The sequence below is a fragment of the Emys orbicularis genome, chromosome 3 (assembly GCF_028017835.1).
Source record: "Emys orbicularis isolate rEmyOrb1 chromosome 3, rEmyOrb1.hap1, whole genome shotgun sequence".
NCBI lineage: Eukaryota > Metazoa > Chordata > Testudines > Emydidae > Emys > Emys orbicularis.
The window spans coordinates 204,543,770-204,562,012 of NC_088685.1; the positions used below are offsets into that span (position 1 = coordinate 204,543,770).

Here is an 18,243-nt window from a genome sequence, read left to right on the forward strand (position 1 = left end):
GTGACCCAATATCTTAGAGTTTCAAAAAGTTCTGTTACTGGAGCGGGGGGAAAAAATTGAACTGTCATCACACTTGCCAGTACATTTTCAACATGGAAAGGTCTTGCTTCTAATTCTGTTTTTAACAATAAGCTTTTAAAAGAAAGAAATACATTGCTATTTCTTTATCATGTTCCTGATGTTTTATTCATTGACTTGTTGGATGGAATCCTGTCATGTATCCCATATTATTATTGTGGCACTAAGCACAAACAAAAAAAAAATGAATTTCAGCTGTTTGAATGGAAATGTAAAAGTGTGATAGGATGGAAAGAATGTTAGGCACTTTTTTATTTTATATTTTTTAACTTATAAAAGTATTTTATTTATAAATAGTGTTTCTTTAACCCCACCCTAGTCTGCTTTTATATGGAATTTTTAAAGTAAAAATGTCTCCCATGGCTGTTGGCAGTGCTGTCATAAAACAGTTTTGTAATGTCAAGCATTTCAGTGACCTGGTATGTTGTGGTTCATAGCACAAAATATCTCCATTATTTTGCTTCTGTATTTTTCTTTATCTGAGGTAATTTGTTCCAGTCACTAAGCCTTTGTACTGTGAGTTAAAATCTAGCGCTTAATTGCTATTTTGGGTAGGAACCACAATGATCAGTTTGGGTATTTTTAAGGACACTCCAAATTAGGCACACTGTTACCCGGAGTTTTCTGAACCCAAAACTATGGTAACTAGACTTTTGTTTTCCAGGTGGTTTCAAAACATAAATTAGTGGGGACACAGCTCCTCCATCTGATAAGTGATTGGTACCCAAAAAGCCTTGTTTTTATTGAGTCTAAAGCACACATCTGAAATACCCCAGATATAGTTACCCAAAATCTGAGATGGTATCAGGTGGTCAGCAGCAGGTTTCTGGTGGCCAGCCTTCCTCCTTACTGCTGGGGAGTTGGATGTCAGTCTCTTAACTGGTTGAAATCTCTTTCCGAACTTCTCCAAATTACACACTCTAATTAATCTCTTTTATAGGTTGCTCAAAAGAAAGCACATAACTCATAGTAACCCCTAGTGGGCTAAAATTTCCCTAACATCAGCAAATTGCTGATAAGTAGAATTATGAGTTAAGCAACTTCAAGTTAAAAAAAACAAAACAAAACTCATAGTCATAGACATGCAGGTCCAAGGTCACGAATCTGTCATTTTATCTATCCTTATTAGCAACACTGCAGCTGTTTTGTCTGTTTAGGCAAAGGCCAAACTATTCCTGACTACGTGGTGGTCTCGCTTTTAGTTAATGTGTCTGAGCATGTAAAATGGCTGTGGTTATGTCAGCTCCAGTTCTCTCATAACCATGTGATTTGTGTAGTTAATTTTAGTTCTGTCATTTTATAATACCTCACTAGAGATAAGAAAATATTCTCTTGTCCTCTCATCCTCCTGCTTAATTCTTTCAAACTAATTAATAGACCAAAACAGACTACCACAGAAAGAAGTTATGAGCCTAATCCCATATTGTACACATAAGTCTCTGCATGGGTGGACTTCTGTGGAGAGCCCATTGACTACAGCAGGGATCTGCACAGGGAATGGAGTCTACTGCAGTATTCGTGCCTAATATGATGGAGGCAAAGGATCTGTTTTGTGCTCTATCACCAATGACAGATGTGCGCAAATATAGATGATGATGATTATCAGTAGCACTGAAGAGTGAATGCAACTCTTTTTAATCTACAAATTTTAATTTTATTGATAATTATATTTAAAAAATAAAATCCAGACAATTTCCTTTCTCTACCTATTTTCAGCTTGAAAATCCTTATGAATCAATAAACTTTGTCTAGCCCTTTAAATTTGAGGGTAACATTTAAATTCTATTTTTACTTTTAGAAATACTGAAGTTATAAATGGGGTTTTGTCATAAATTAAAATATAGTACACCCAACTTTTTATAAATGAGCAGTTGCAAAAGAAAATATACACACATTTGTATGTATTTACACTTTTTCCTTCAATACTTGCTAGATTCAACTGGACAATGATATACAACAAAATTGGATTAATGTGTCATTTGACAATGTATATTTCTGAACTGTATTAAAGAGGAGGTTATTTATGTTGGCTCCCTACCACTATATCTACTAGGGTTGCCCTAGCAGCTCCCAGGCGTACACAGTCCGGTGTGCTGTTGTTCCTGCTGCTTTGACAGTAGTAGTATGGGCTCACCTCTTTAGAACGTTCATGTTCAGTTATTTTGGCATGCTGCCAACATCTTCCAGAGGCAAAGCAAGTGATGGGAATTAATGACTTTACCAGTTTATAAATCAGCTGAACCTAAATGGAATTACATCAGACAAAGGAATGGCACTTTTCTAACCTGAGTTTCCCTGTGAAATTACAGAGGCTTGCTGCAAATAATAAAGGCATTAGAGCTTTGCAACAAAACAAAAAAAGTTTGCAGGAATCTTTATAAATGGAAAGTGTTAGCCTAAATATAAGGTTCACTACTAACTCCTATAATAAGTTCAGACAAAAATCTATAGACTAAACTACTAGGCATTTATTAGTTTTTAATCTAAATGCAATACAAGACAAGGTGGAGCCAGTCCATAACAACAATGTTTTTCACTATTCCATTGTAAGGAGGGATGTGAGCACTTGTATTTAGGAGTTTGTATTTTGGTGGTTTATAAACCCTTCTTAACAAAGGGTTTTTTGAAAAGGTATAGCATATATTTGGACCTGAACCTCTTCTGGTAAGGCTTGCCTTAGGTCCTTGCATCTGATAATCTAAAATTGATTCTCTTGTTCCCTACTTTTTTTCTTTCTGAATTAAGGGTATTTTAAGTTATGAACAGGGTCCATGAACCAAGGAGACTTACTTTTGGGACATATGTGTCCATCTCTTGTTGTTCAAAATGGTCACTGAGTTCAGGAGAACTTTCATTTCAGTAGAGCTTCATGCAGAAGAATGACAAGATATGACCTTTTATATGTTATTTTTAGGGCCCTACCAATTTCTCGGCCGTGAAATGCATCACGGACCGTGAACTAAGCCCTTCCCCGTGAAATCCGATGCCCCCTTGTTCCTAGGAGTGCCCCAGCAAAGAGGGCTCCTAGCTCCTGCTGGGCAGGGGAGGGACAGGACTTGTCCATCTCCTGCACAGCTGCTCTGGGGGAAGACTGGGGGAGACCAGACCCACCTCCGGGTGCCTCCCTCTGCTTCAGGACACTCTGGGACTGGGCAGCAGCCCCAGAGGTTCCTGCAGTTGTAGGAGACTTGTGGAGTTGTGCCCAATCTTCCCTGTGCTGCTGGGAGCGCCCCAGCAAAGGGGGCTCCGGCTGTGGAGGGACAGGACTTCACCCCAGAACCTTACTGACTTGCACTGGTCCGAAGCCTGACTGGTGTAAGCTCATTTCTTAGTTCACCACTCTGACAAAAGGGTAGTGGACGTGCGATAGCTCTTGTTAACCTGAGCTGAGATTCCCCAAGCACTTCAAACAAAAACACACTGTTTTAGATAAAAAATAAAACAGATTTATTAACTACAGACAGATAAATTTTAAATGATTATAAATAGCAGGCATAGAGATCTAAGTTGGGGGTACCTAAGAAAGAATTTAAACTGTGCATTTATTTTTCTAACTTTAACAGACTAAGCAAGATTTGAATCAAACAGTTTCTAACATTAACAGATGTTAGACAGCTTACAGTTCCTCAATACACAGACTGGATCCCTTCCATCATTGGACCAATCTCTCTGGTTCCAAGTCTTTGTCTCCAGACAGTCTTCCAGCTGTTGAGATGGTGTGGGCAGGGAGGGAGAGAGGCCAGCTGCTAGAAAGATCCTTGCTGTGTTATGGGTTAATCTGCCTCCATGGTGTATATGCCTTCTCTGAGAAGTCTCTGGGATAGTGGATTCTTTTCTTAATGGGCCATTAATGCCTGTCTGGCCCTCCTTTGTTGCAGCTGAAAGGCTGGCTGTGGGCTTCTCCTAACATGTTTCAGTAACACAGAAAGCAATACTTTGTAACTTCACATACAAAGGTAGTACATCCAATTCAGCAGGATATTAATATTCAGTAGATCAAGACTTTTAAAATGATACTTCAGAAGGCATACTTTGTACAAAACATATCATAATCATGATGACAGTGGTGAATATGGAGGTTCCAGGGTGCTACTTCGAGGTACAGAGTGTAACAGGGGAGTGTGTGTGTGTTGTGTCAGCATGTTGTCTCTTTAAGCAGAGCATTCACCGGCCTGAACACTTGTTCAGCCAGTAGCAACCACTCCTGAGCCAGAGGCTGGTGCACAGGCAGGTGTTCTCCTGTCCGCCCACTGCAGCTCAGCGGAGAGCAGGTACACCAGCGGGGGAAAGGGGACACTCTGACATCAGCCCACTCTTACCTCCCCCACCTCCGACTCTGTGCGGGACAGCAGAGCAGAAGGCTCCAGATCCACAGCAACTTGACTTTTAAGTGGGGCTGCACTAGTTAAGCTGTGCAGCCCATCCTTTCTGCCTGCCGCTGCGGTCCTAGTGCGGGGGGAGAGCAGGATTCCGCATTAATATTTTGATTCTGTCTGCATTCTCGTTAAGGCAGATTTCATAGGGCCCTAATTAAATTATTTCACTTTGGACACCAATCAGGTATCTGTGAGGGATGGGACGTGAGGTCTAGCGCTGTGATGGCAAACATTTTGTGCATTACATGCCAAGAAATTGCAAACGTCGTATTTTCATCACATGACATACCAGAGGGGAAGAGCTAGCGGTCACGGGATTCCTGCTGTTGCATTTTGGCAGTCAGCTATTCATTAAAGGCTTGTATTTTCTTTACAGTGTTGTGTGTGTTCTACCTATATAATCTGATAGTTAAGTTCTGATGTCAGAGTTGGCAGTTAATTGTTGAAGATAGTTAACACAAGTACGTTGAACCGAATGGGTCATCAGCAAAGCTACAGCTAGTTTTTCATAGGAAAAAAGAAGAATCTCGCAGTGTTTTCCAAGCTCTCAAAAACTGTTTTCAGGAGTTTTTCTTCAGTCCTTCCATGCTCAGTATTTGCCAGCTGAGAACTGAAGTCAACAAACTTTGTTTTTCAGATAGCATTCTACTGGAATGCAGTGAGCTGCCTCTCAATCTAGCCACTCAGGATCTGGGTAGTAGAGTCCTTAACACTTTTTGTGTGGCGGTCTGAATTGTAACTTCTTTTCTATCTGTCAGAACTTAAACTATCCTACATAAGTTTCCAGTGACTTCTCAATTGTATCTGATTGGTAAATTTCTATGATGTTGCCCAGGATATCCATGAAAGTTGCTGAATTTTCCAGATGTTTTCTCAACAAAGGGAAGTATTTTAGCTTTCCGTCATCCAAGTCTTGAATGTTTCCAGCTTTTTTTAATAAGTTTTGGTGTCAAACGTGATGTTTGCTGTCATTCCGCATCTTGAAGTTTTATATTTGGCTCATGGGCATGTTGAGTGAGGCCAGCAAAAAGCATCGAGTCACTCTGCTATTGCCAATTCAGGATAAGCTTGTCCCTTTTGATCTAAGAATAAACTGACTTCTTCCAAACATTCCATGATTCCAAGTATATGCCCTTAATTTAATCATCTGACACTGCTATAAATCAGCAGTCCTGCATGTTGAGAGACTCTACTTCTAAATGTTTAACTTGCTTAGTTAAGAGCTCTTAAAATGATAGAATTCACAACTTGAACCACTGCTCTGGCAATATCTTTCTTTGACGTTCCTACCTATATCAACAGATGAATCAATTCCACACAATAATGGCCAATCGTACAAAAGAATTTACATTGGTACTGTCATCTAAACAAAATCAGAATATATCTACAGTTTTTTAGTCCAATTTTCAATTGCTTACTTATTTTCATTCATATGTTAGAACTTTGTCTTTAATTGTCTTTCTGTGCAAGGCAATTCTTTATTTCACTTTTGGTCTAAAATCTTTGAACAAACTATTGGCACAAAAAAACATTGTCTCCTTAATCACAATCAGAAAGTGGTTTATCATGCTGTGCAGTACAGCATGACACTTGAAAACTAGCAGCAAGACCGTTTGAACTATGAACAGACTTCGCACACACATTCAGCTGATTCTGGCCTCCCAACAGCTTTTGTCAAATGTTTTTTGTTCTCTAAGCTAACTAAGATTCTTACAGATTGTTTGAAAGTGATGTTGAACATTGACTGTTTTAGAAACTGTGCACTCTGAGCAAAGAAAACACAATTCTTTGCCATTTGAAAGTGGAAAGTCTCTTCCATTACCATGACCTTTTAATTTTACCTTCTTGGGTAACATTCTTTGAAAAATCAACAAAACCAAAACACTCAGAATTCAGATTTTGACATTGGTTTGGATACTAAAGTTTACCTTCATCAGCGGAACCAAGTACTGGAAGAGAATTGACTCATGAATAAGGCCTGGTCTACACTACCCGCCTGAATCGGCGGGTAGAAATCGACCTCTCGGGGATCGATTTATCGCGTCCCGTCAGGACGCGACAATCGATCCCCGAATCGACGCTCTTACTCCACCAGCGAAGGTGGGAGTAAGAGCCGTCGACGGGAAGCCGCGGAGGTCGATTTTGCCGCTGTCCTCACAGCGGGGTAAGTCGGCTGCAATACGTCGAATTCAGCTACGCTATTCGCGTAGCTGAATTTGCGTATCTTAAATCGACCCCCCCTGTAGTGTAGATGTAGCCTGAGTCTCTCAGACATAGGCCTAGTGCTAAAAATCAGTAACCAATGTAAAATTTAAAGGCAGCCTCTTTGACCATGAGGACGCTCTCTTTCAACACAATAGAGCTGTCCATCCTCCATGCCCCCAAGTAAGAATTTGCCTTCCCTCCCCTGAATTCAGGGCTCCAGGCGCGCACACAATTTCCCTTGCTTCCTAAGCAGACACCCCTCTCCTGGCCCCTTTCCAGAGGGAATGTCCCTTTACCATTAGCAGGGTTCTCAGAGATTAGTTTCTAGCTGTTTCTAGACAAAGTGGAAAACAGCAGCCAAGTTAAGGGTCTGCTTTGCCTGCAGTCCTCCCAACCTGGGGAACAACACTTCTTGGTGTGAACAGTAGAAGAGTAGAGCAACAGCATCAGTTTCACGATCTCTAGCCTTAAAGTAAAGAGCTGCTGCATCACTGTATCCTGTGTGTTAACCCTTCCACTTGAATAGCAGGCAGACAGTGATGCTAATCTGCAAATATTGACCATGCTACCCATCAGATTTGCCTCTGCAGGGAAGTGCAGCTTAAAGGGGGAGGGGATAGCTCAGTGGTTTGAGCATTGGCCTGCTAAACCCAGGGTTGTGAGTTCAATCCTTGAGGGGGCCACTTAGAGATCTGGGGCAAAATCAGTACTTGGTCCTGCTAGTGAAGGCAAGGGGCTGGACTCAATGACCTTTTGGGGTCCCTTCCAGTTCTGTGAGATAGGTATATCTCCATATACACCTCTACCCCGATATAACACGAATTTGGATATAATGCGGTAAAGCAGCGCTCTCCGGCGGATCAAAGCAAGTTCGATATAACGCGGTTTCACCTGCTAGTGAAGGCAAGGGGCTGGACTCAATGACCTTTTGGGGTCCCTTCCAGTTCTGTGAGATAGGTATATCTCCATATACACCTCTACCCCGATATAACACGAATTTGGATATAATGCGGTAAAGCAGCGCTCTCCGGCGGATCAAAGCAAGTTCGATATAACGCGGTTTCACCTATAACGCGGTAAGATTTTTTGGCTCCCGAGGACAGCGTTCTATCGGGGTAGAGGTGTATTATTATCAAAGTCACTGCACAAGTTAACTGCAGCGTTTTAAAAATGTTGTGGATGTCTAAAATCTCACAGGGTTTTCTAAAAATCATAAATCGAATTGTAACTCTTTTGGTACACTCTGTGTACAAAATAATCCCCCACAATACCATTACAGTACTTATGCCCATTCAGCAATCACAGCTAACACTTCCTGCACAATACATTTCAGCACTGAGATGGCTAGAGTCCGCAAACTGAGATAGGGGAAAGCCTGCTGCTAAAAATTAGTAGCCAATGCCATGTAAAATTTCAAGGAGAGACTCTGAGCACACAATGCCACATCCTGGCTAAGTAATAATGGCACCACACTGTCCCAAAATGTGTGGCGTGGAGGAGTGTGACCAGGGAAGTGTGACAAATCACACAGTAGCGCATTTGACCTGCTGTATGTTGCATATGGGGAAAGGCTCACTTTAAATCTATGAAGTTCTAGAACATATATATTTGTTTCCTATTCTTGCATATTTATTTGTATATGCACATGTCGGGCAAAATAGGTACGTTGCTTTTGGCTCCCTGACCTGTCAGTGTCTTGAAGTCACTGATGTAGTGAATTGAGCAAAGAGCTATACGCTAGGAACTCCTGACTTCCAGTTCTGGCTCCCTTCTGTAGCTCTGGGCATGTCATTTAAAATTGAGGAGACAAACAGAAGTTAAGAAAGTAGGCATTAGTATTTATCTGCCTCACAGGAATATTGTGGTGATTGTTTAGTTAGCATTTATACTGCATTTTACATTTTCAAAGTGCTTTACCACTACTAAGTATTGATTTTTATAGTTAATAATATGTTGTGATGGTTTCAGAAACTAGTGATCGATAGTAGGAGTGAAGAACTCTGCACCCTATCATTAGTTCCTTCTGCCATCCAGTTTTCCCGTATCCTCTCAGTTTTTCTTATATGGTCTTTTAAAGCGAGGAATTGATTCATAGTGATGAGAAGGATTGTCCAGACTGTTCTACCAGAAATCATTTGCTTATGTTATCTGTGTTGCCTTCAATTATTCATTCATAATCTCCTGAGATTTTCCACAATAGCTTTAGTGTTTGTCTTTTTTTTAGGTGGTGATGTAGCCCAGGAAACAGAAGATGACAAACCCAAGAAAAGCCAGAAGGATGATGAAGAACAAATTGCCAGATACAGAGAACTCTTGCAGAGTATCCAAGAAAAAGAGAAGAAACGGGAAGAAAATGATATGGAAATGGAGATTAAATGGGTTCCAGGTAAATTTATCTGGCACTTCAGCGGTTTCTTTTTTCTTGCTTGGAAAAATTTGCAGTATTTTTACTGGCCCGTTTATTGAGGTATAGCATGAAGCATGGGATTTGTAGCAATTGAAACTATGAACAGTGTTTTATTATTTCTTAGCATTAAAAATCCAGATGGGTTATAGTGAGGAAAATGGAAGTAAACAATGATTGAGCACAATTCCTCAGCTGTAGTGTTGTTTGTCTAGTTTGTGCCTCTTGCCAGTTTTTCTTACGTGTTTGCTGTTTCATTCTTCTTGTAGATTTTTCTCAAATAGCTTTGTATGCCTTAGAATCATAACTTTTTCACGCATTTGAAAATGGAAAATATGGTATCTCTTTCCATATTCTAAAATTTGGGAAGAATAAAAAAAATCTTGTTTGCTATAATGCTGATTTTTCCCTCCGAATATCCATTATTTTATTAATGTTTAGCAACAACTTTTAGCCAGTCTGGATAGTAAAATATTAAACCTTAAAAGTCACTGGTCCAGGGTAGAATATAACTATTTATGGCCTGCATCTCAAACCAATATAATTTTGAGGGTAGTAAGAAATATTTTGACAGTTGGTAGTTTTAAGGAGAAAATGAAAGCTGTTTAAAAAGCTGATCAGAGGTTTGGAATGTAGGAAGTAGTCCTGGCACAGGTGAGGCTATCAGTACTTGATAAATGAATTTTATAATGTGGTTCAACTAACTTAAGATTTCTGCTTCAATGCAGAAAGAAAAAACCCTACAGTAATGTTGCAAACTGACTGAGTGTACTATGAACCTGCCTTTAATCCCCCTTAAAAGTAACCTGGCTTTTCTGTCATCGTGTAAGTCTCTTAAAATTATACCTCCCACCCTAATCTGAGCGGTGTAGAGAGACAAATTTTAATTAAGGCAGAAATTGTGAATTTATGGAAGATAAGGAAATTCAAGGTTTCCTTAAGCAGCTAGAAGGGTAGTACAGGGATTTCAGGAACTTGAAATGGAGGAGACAACAAAATTATCTTGTAAAACACTAAGATTTCTGGGACCACAGGAGGATGGGTATTGAAAGAAGCCTGAACCTCCAATGAAACTGTAAGTGGGAAAGGAGCAATAGCTTAAAGGGAGTCCGTAATATGAGAAGCTGCTAAAAAAAAAGGCATTGTGTGGGGTTCTTAGACGACTTGTTAGTGACTTTCCAGATCAGATTATTTTCTCATTTTGCAAGTAAAAAGACAATGTTACTATAAGTCAGCCCTGCAAAACTCAACATGACATTTAAAAACCAAGTTGTGTTTTCTGCCTTTTGCATCATCACCAGTACTAGACTTTGCAGGCCGGTTTCTGTTCTGCTTTCACTTGTGCAGTCCCATTGAATATAAATGAAGATAGGACCTGACTCACTAATAGTAACTTAATAATTCTGTTGACAATGTGTGAGTCAGAGTAGAATCCATCTCCCTCTTCCATAGTTGTATTAGTATATAGGAGTACAAGCAGAAATAATAAATAGCACAATTTATTTTTGTAACTCAGAGATTCAGATGCGAGTCTGAATACACTCTGGAATCATTTCTGCTTAATAAGTGCAACCTCTATTATATTGCTTTTTCGCCCATAATCTGAATTCATTGCCTGAGAGAAGTTTCTGAAGTATAAAATAATAAATGCACAAGTAAAGGTCTTCTTTTGAAAGTATAAGTTGGTAAATACAGAAAATGTCCATGCATTTTCCTTGTGTTTGATATAATTTCAATTACTCTGACGTAAATTCTCCCTATGTTTACCTTTAATAATGTACATCACTACCTATAGTTAATTAAGCTGAAGGGCTTAATGGTGCATCTGAATTATCATGTTATAATTCCACTATCCACAGAGTGTCAGTATGTGCATACATGTAGTTGCTACATCATGAATGGCTTTTAATTCATTGGGGCATCAAGCATCCAAATGAGCTGAACATTTTTATGCATCGGTAACTATTACATCATTTTCACAAAGATTTTATGTTGTTACAACCTTCAGACCCTGGAGTGTTAGAAACCACAATGGAAACTGCTTGAACGTGTTCTATCTATAGAATATAGACAAGGCATTGTTTTTTAAGTAGCTAAAGTTACCCATTTTGTTTTTAAAATTGTATTTTTGAAACATCTCTATGCATACACATTAGAATTCTAAAATCCTTAACAGGTAACTGAGCTGTGGTACATGGGTTGTAATATCTGCAGTTCCATGTTGAAAATTATCTTGTAAAAAACACGTGAGTTATTTCTGATAATTCCAAAAATCCAAATAAATTAATATGGTGACTTTATAACTATGAATTTTGAGTTAACCCTTCGCTGGAGCACTAGGGAAAGCTGTTTTGAGGGTGAAAAAGAGTACCTGTAGGGATAGAGGAATTAATGAGACTGACACCAAAAGGGAGAGCTCTCTAGTTACTTTGAAGCAAAGAAGCTGAAGCTGTCTGTGGAAAATTGGTAGGACAGGAAGAGTAAGAAGGAAAAATCCTGAAAAACCCATATTAACACCTACTTGTGTCATCAACAGAGTTGGGATCTTTAGAAACACAGCACAGTTTCTCTACTATTTGAGCTAATGAAGTAACTGATAGTAGTAGTAGACTTCTATTTTGTCTGTGGACCACTAGAAGGGACGAGGCACTTACTTTGCCCATGGGTTTCAAAGCTATTGGCTGATAAAAGTGGACTGTTGAGACTTTTTGGAATTCTTTTTTTAATTTTAAATCCTGGAAGGGAGCATATCTAGTGGTTATCAACACTTCTGCCCCAGCGTCCTCTCTTCCTATCCATCTGCCTCCTAGCTCTGCCCCCCCCCCCCCGCTCCTATCCATCTGCTTCCAGGCTTTTGTTCCTGTTCTCCTTCTCCTCATTGTCCTGTTGCATTAGGCTGTTTCCTCCTTCATGTTTCCTGGGCACCACCAGTGGAACTACGGGGTGTATAAGAGATATTATCTGTATGCTCTGAGTTCTAGTGCCTGGTACCATAGTAGCCCCCAGGTGCCAGGAGGAGCAATTACAGAGGAAGTCCTGCCTTGTAGGATGGAGAATGCTCCATCATTTTTGAGGGATGGTCCCTGCACAGTGTTTTTGCATGTAGAAGCGGTGGGGATGATGCATGCTCTGAGCATATGGAAAAATGGTTTTCATAGCTCCAATAATGGAACTATGACAGTTTTCAGTCACCATGTTACTTTTAAGATTTCCTGACTAGTTCAGAATTAGTTTTGTTCCTATATTTCTATTGCCAAGCCTTGCTGTTATCTAAGATCTGTTATTGTACTGTAGGATGCTTTTTGTAAAAGCATCTTAATAACCAGATGTTTAAAATAAAAATAAAATGATAAGAGACTAATGTAGGAAGACTTTAAATGGAAAGTCTGAGATTTGAATTAATTTAAAAATTTAAGCTTTGGCACAACTTTTCACACACAGTTGTAGAAGCATATTTTGTGAATGATTCAGTTATCTTTGAATCATAATCATTTAAACATAAATCCAATACCAGAACAAATCAATTAGATTTGGTTCCAATTTTTTAAGCACTGTTTCTTTTAGGCACAAAATGAGGGATTGTATTGAAGTGTCTGTTCATCTGTTTTCCTACAGTCATATTGGATTCAAGCAATAATTACCTTAGGCAGAGTTTGCCATCCCTCAAAGTTTTACACACTCCCATAGAAGGTTTCTGTGCTTTAGACTTTATACATGTGGCAGACTACAATCGTTTTCTTAATATCATTTTCAAATACTTCCCAGCTTCACATTTTTCATTTAATTTGAAATAGTCATCCTTTGGGAAGAGTGAAAATGTGAATATTAAACAGGCATTAAAACAAAACTTTAAAAATAACTAGTTTTCATCCTAAATAAAAGTAAGTGTAATCTCCTAAACTGCAGAGAACCCCAGCCATATGTTGTTGGAAGGATTATATGGAGTGAGATAGCGTTTTTCGTTCCATATGATCTGTGAAGGGGGTGTATATGGCTCATTCTGTATTCTTGGTTAATGTGTTCTTTGAATGAGGTATTCCTGCCTCATGCCATGCACAAAAGTATGCACTACACCCGGCAAACTAGAGCCCTGCAGTTCTTTATACTGATTATCTTTAGGTAGTAATAATGGTCCCGTCCCTTAATACTTTGTCTTTTGAGAAGTGAGATTAAATCTACCTAGTGATGCAGGATAACCCCCAAGGTCTCTGGGAAAACATTAAGTATTTTTTATCTTTTAGAGCTTAGACAAAACAAAACCAATCTGATATCAGTCATGCTATTAGGCAGTCTCCTCTGAGGAGTCCCTGGAGGATGCATCCTGTTTTACATAAGATTTCCTCATTTTGGTCTACTCTTCCTTTAGGTATGAAAAAGCCCTCCAAGGTGTTTACTGATGGTTCTCTATATCCTTGTCAGAATATTTCTATCAGACATTCCATTCAGCTACTTGCAACAAGGGTTTCACATTGACAAGGCATATATCAAGATTCTTCCTTCATCTCGCTACATGAAATGAATTTGCTGGTTTGGATTCCCTAGAATGGAGAAATGTTTTCCTTTTTCCTCTACTCCCACTTCAGGTCTAATAAAGGTATTTTTCTAGTTTGGGCTGTTATTGTCCCCCATTCTAGCAAAATTTAAATAAGATTGAAGGACATCTAGCATATCATGTTGTTTTAAAACCTGATTGAAGACTTAAGGAATTTGCACATTTTGTTTTCAATAATTTGCAAACATCTTGTTCACAACCTTCTCAGTGGAGATCCCCAGGAGCCAATCCTTCCGTCTTTGCAGACCCTTATTCCTCAGTGAAGTCCCCGGTAAAACAGTATCTCCAAACCCTTCCCCCCCCCCCCCCCCCTTTCTTTTTTTTTTTAATCTGTGGAAGTTACCCTGGCTTTTCTTCATATTTAGAAAAAAGTGTTTTGGGACATTTAAAAAAAAAAAAAAAGAGAATTCTGACCAGCCCTAGTTCTTACAGTCTGAGAAGTAGCTTACTTGGATTTGGTCCCAGTGCTCACATGTCATGTTCTCGGGCCTTTTCTACTGCACACTTCAGTTGCATCCCACTGTTTCTCACCACTTTTTAGTGGTTGGTCACTAATTTATTTGGCAGTGTAGAGAGTTACTTTCAAGCAGATAATGAAGATTTCCCCCTCCCCCCCATTTTGTTCTTTTTTTTTCATGGCTTTCATTTTGGGACGGTTAAGTGACAAAACAATATTGTGGTTCATTTACTTCATTTGTGGATCCCTATTTTCAATTACGTAGGTGAGGTGGTCTGCAGATCAGCTCTTGACTCTGTCCAGATTATAATAGTGATACCTAAAGAAGACCATTTCTTTTTCCTTCTATAGTCATAAGCTTTCTGACTACTTAGAAATACATTTTTATTCTTGGGATGTGGTCTGGACATTCGTTTCTAAACCATTCTAAACTGGGAAGGAAGTTTAATGCTTTTCTTGTGGTATTTGGCAGTCTCAGGAAAGGGCTATATTATTCTCCAAGTCCTGCTTTGCCAGATGGATCAAATGATTCCATTTCCAAGGCAGATAAATCAGCAATCTGGTAACCTCCTTTGAGATTGAGTCTCATTCTGCTGGTGATGCAACACGTTTCTCTATCCATAATCAGCCCTCTTCAGAGAGAATGTGTGAAGTCACTAGCTGACCATCAATGTTTTTTTTCTAAGCATTACAAAATTTTGTTGCTCTTACCTTTGGATACAATTTTTGGGGAACAGAGGAGTCTATTCTCAATGCATTTCAGGAAGAAGATGTGTATTGTTGAAAACAATTAAGTATATTTGTGTATCTATAAAAATATTCTGGTTTGATAGGGCTTTTCAGTGGTCTTATTTTTCTGACTTATAATAACCTCTCTATTTCTTTGAGTTGTAGTGACTGTCTAAGTACTTGTTCACTATTTTATTATCCTGTTTCTGTGTTTGGTTGGATGATGGTCACTGCTTGTTACTTCCCATTAGTCCCGTTACTTCTGCAGTAAGACAAGTCTCCTTCATCACACAATCCTCATTCATCCTCAGAGCAGATGGAAAAATAGTATGTGCTCATGTAACTAAAGAGCATATCAAATCATACACACAGAAGGGCTGAATTAAGATTGCAGCCTCAGTTTTCTGGCATTTCTTAACTTTAGAGTGCTTGATGTTGCAACTTTACACACAAAAACACCTGTTAAAAGAACATTTTAATGTGTATACAATCTAGTCATTCATTTGGGCAAAACTCTGGAGATGGCAATATTCAGTTTAGTCTAAAAGCTGCCCAGGGCAAAAGGTAGTACATATATAGCTACTCTGAAACCTGTCATTATGCAAGGCACTGCATTTAGCCGTATGGAGTGGAAATCCATCAACTTCATGAAAAAACTCGTACAGATACAGACAGACATCATCTTCCTTTCCAAATGCAAGCAGATGGACATCATACCAAAAGGACTAAAGGTAAAAAATCCATTACAATCTACATATCACACAGACTATGCTGAGAGACTTGTCACACACTCTCAAAGAAACTGCGAAACCACCTGATCAGCATCCTATACAACAAACAGGGAAAGATTAAGAATGAGCTCTCAAAACTGGATACTCTCATAAGAAACCAACCTTCCACACAAACTTCCTCATGGATAGACTTTACAAAAACTAGACAAGCCATTTACAAGACAAACTTTGCCTCTCTACAAAGGAAAAAGGACACTAAACTATCTAAACTGCTACATGCCACAAGGAGCCACAACAGTAGTTCCCTTAACCCACCCAGCAATATTGTTAACCTTTCCAGCTATACTCTTAGCCCAGCAGAAGAGTCTGTCCTATCTCGGGGCCTCTCCTTTTGTCCCTCCAGACCCATGAACATGATACAGTTCTGCGGTGACCTAGAATCCTACTTTCGACGTCTCCGACTCAAAGAATATTTCCAACATACCTCTGAACAGCATACTAACCCACAGAATCCCCCCTACCAGCACTACAAACAAAAGGATTCTGCGTGGACTCCTCCGGACGGTCGAAACAACAGACTGGATTTCTACATAGATTGCTTCCGTCAACGTGCAAAGGCTGAAATTGTGGATAAGCAACATCACTTGCCCCATAACCTCAGCCATGCTGAACACAACGCCATCTACAGCCTCAGAAACAACCCTGACATCATTATCAAAAAGGCTGACAAAGGAGGTGCTGTCGTCATCATGAATAAATTGGAATATGACCAAGAGGCTGCTAGACAGCTCTCTAACACCACATTCTACAGGCCATTATCCTCTGATCCCACTGAGGATTACCTAAAGAAACTACACCATCTGCTAAAAAAACTCCCTGACAAAGCACAGGAACAAATCTGTACAGACACATGCCTAGAACCCCGACCAGGGACATTCTATTTGCTACCCAAGATCCATAAACCTGGAAATCCTGGACGCCCCATCATCTCAGGCATTGGCACCCTAACATCAGGCTTGTCTGGTTATGTGGACTCTCTCCTCAGACCCTACGCTACCAGCACTCCTAGCTATCTTCGAGATACTACTGACTTCCTGAGGAAACTAGAATCCATCGGTGATCTTCCAGAAAACACCATCCTGGCCACTATGGACGTAGAAGCCCTCTACACCAATATTCCACACACAGATGGACTACAAGCTATCAGGAACAGTATCCCCGATAATGTCACAGCTAACCTGGTGGCTGAACTCTGTGACTTTGTCCTCACCCACAACTATTTCACATTTGGGGACAATATATACCTTCAAGTCAGCGGCACTGCTATGGGTACCCGCATGGCCCCACAGTATGCCAACATTTTTATGGCTGACTTAGAACAACGCTTCCTTAGCTCTCGTCCCCTAACGCCCCTACTCTACTTGCGCTACATTGATGACATCTTCATCATCTGGACCCATGGAAAAGAAGCCCTTGAGGAATTCCACCATGATTTCAATAATTTCCATCCCACCATCAACCTCAGCCTAGATCAATCCACACAAGCGGTCCATTTCCTGGACACTACTGTGCTAATAAGCGATGGTCACATAAATACCACCCTGTACCGGAAACCTACTGACCGCTACACTTACCTACATGCCTCCAGCTTCCATCCAGGACACACCACACGATCCATTGTCTACAGCCAAGCTCTAAGATATAACCGCATTTGCTCCAATCCCTCAGATAGAGACAAGCACCTACAAGATCTCTATCAAGCATTCTTAAAACTACAATACCCACCTGCTGAAGTGAAAAAACAGATTGACAGAGCCAGACGAGTACCCAGAAGTCACCTCCTACAAGACAGGGCCAACAAAGAAAATAACAGAACACCACTAGCTGTCACCTTCAGCCCCCAACTAAAACCTCTCCAGCGCATCATCAGAGATCTACAACCTATCCTGAAAGATGATCCTTTACTCTCACAGATCTTGGGAGACAGACCTGTCCTCGCTTACAGACAACCCCCCAACCTAAAGCAAATACTCACCAGAAACTACACATCACTGAACAAAAACACTGACCCAGGAACCTATCCTTGTAACAAAGCCCGATGCCAACTCTGTCCACATATCTATTCAAGTGACACCATCATAGGGCCTAATCACATCAGCCATACCATCTGTGGCTCGTTCACCTGCACATCTACCAATGTGATATATGCCATCATGTGCCAGCAATGCCCCTCTGCCATGTACATTGGCCAAACCGGACAGTCTCTACGCAAAAGAATTAATGGACACAAATCTGACATCAGGAATCATAATACTCAAAAACCAGTGGGAGAACACTTTAACCTGTCTGGCCATTCTTTGACAGACCTGCGGGTGGCTATCTTAAAACAGAAAAACTTCAAAAACAGACTCCAACGAGAGACTGCTGAGCTGGAATTGATATGCAAACTAGACACAATCAACTCAGGGCTAAATAGGGATTGGGAATGGCTGAGCCATTACAAACATTGAATCTATCTCCCCTTGTAAGTATTTTCACACTTGCTTCTTATCAAACTGTCTGTACTGAGCCATCTTGATTATCACTTCAAAAGTTTTTTTCCTCTTACTTAATTGGCCTCTCAGAGTTGGTAAGACAACTCCCACCTGTTCATGCTCTCTGTATGTGTGTGTGTATATATATCTCCTCAATATATGGTTCACTCTATATGC

General features: G+C 40.0%; 1 protein-coding gene across 1 annotated transcript in view; it reads left to right on the forward strand.

Moving 5' to 3' along the window:
• The window catches only part of ESF1 (ESF1 nucleolar pre-rRNA processing protein homolog), a 64,502-nt gene that overhangs the window by 21,836 nt on the left and 24,423 nt on the right, over positions 1-18,243 (forward strand). The window contains exon 10 of the mRNA XM_065401071.1: positions 8,884-9,045. Coding sequence (XP_065257143.1) covers positions 8,884-9,045 — 162 coding nt within the window. The remainder of the gene's footprint in view (positions 1-8,883; positions 9,046-18,243) is intronic.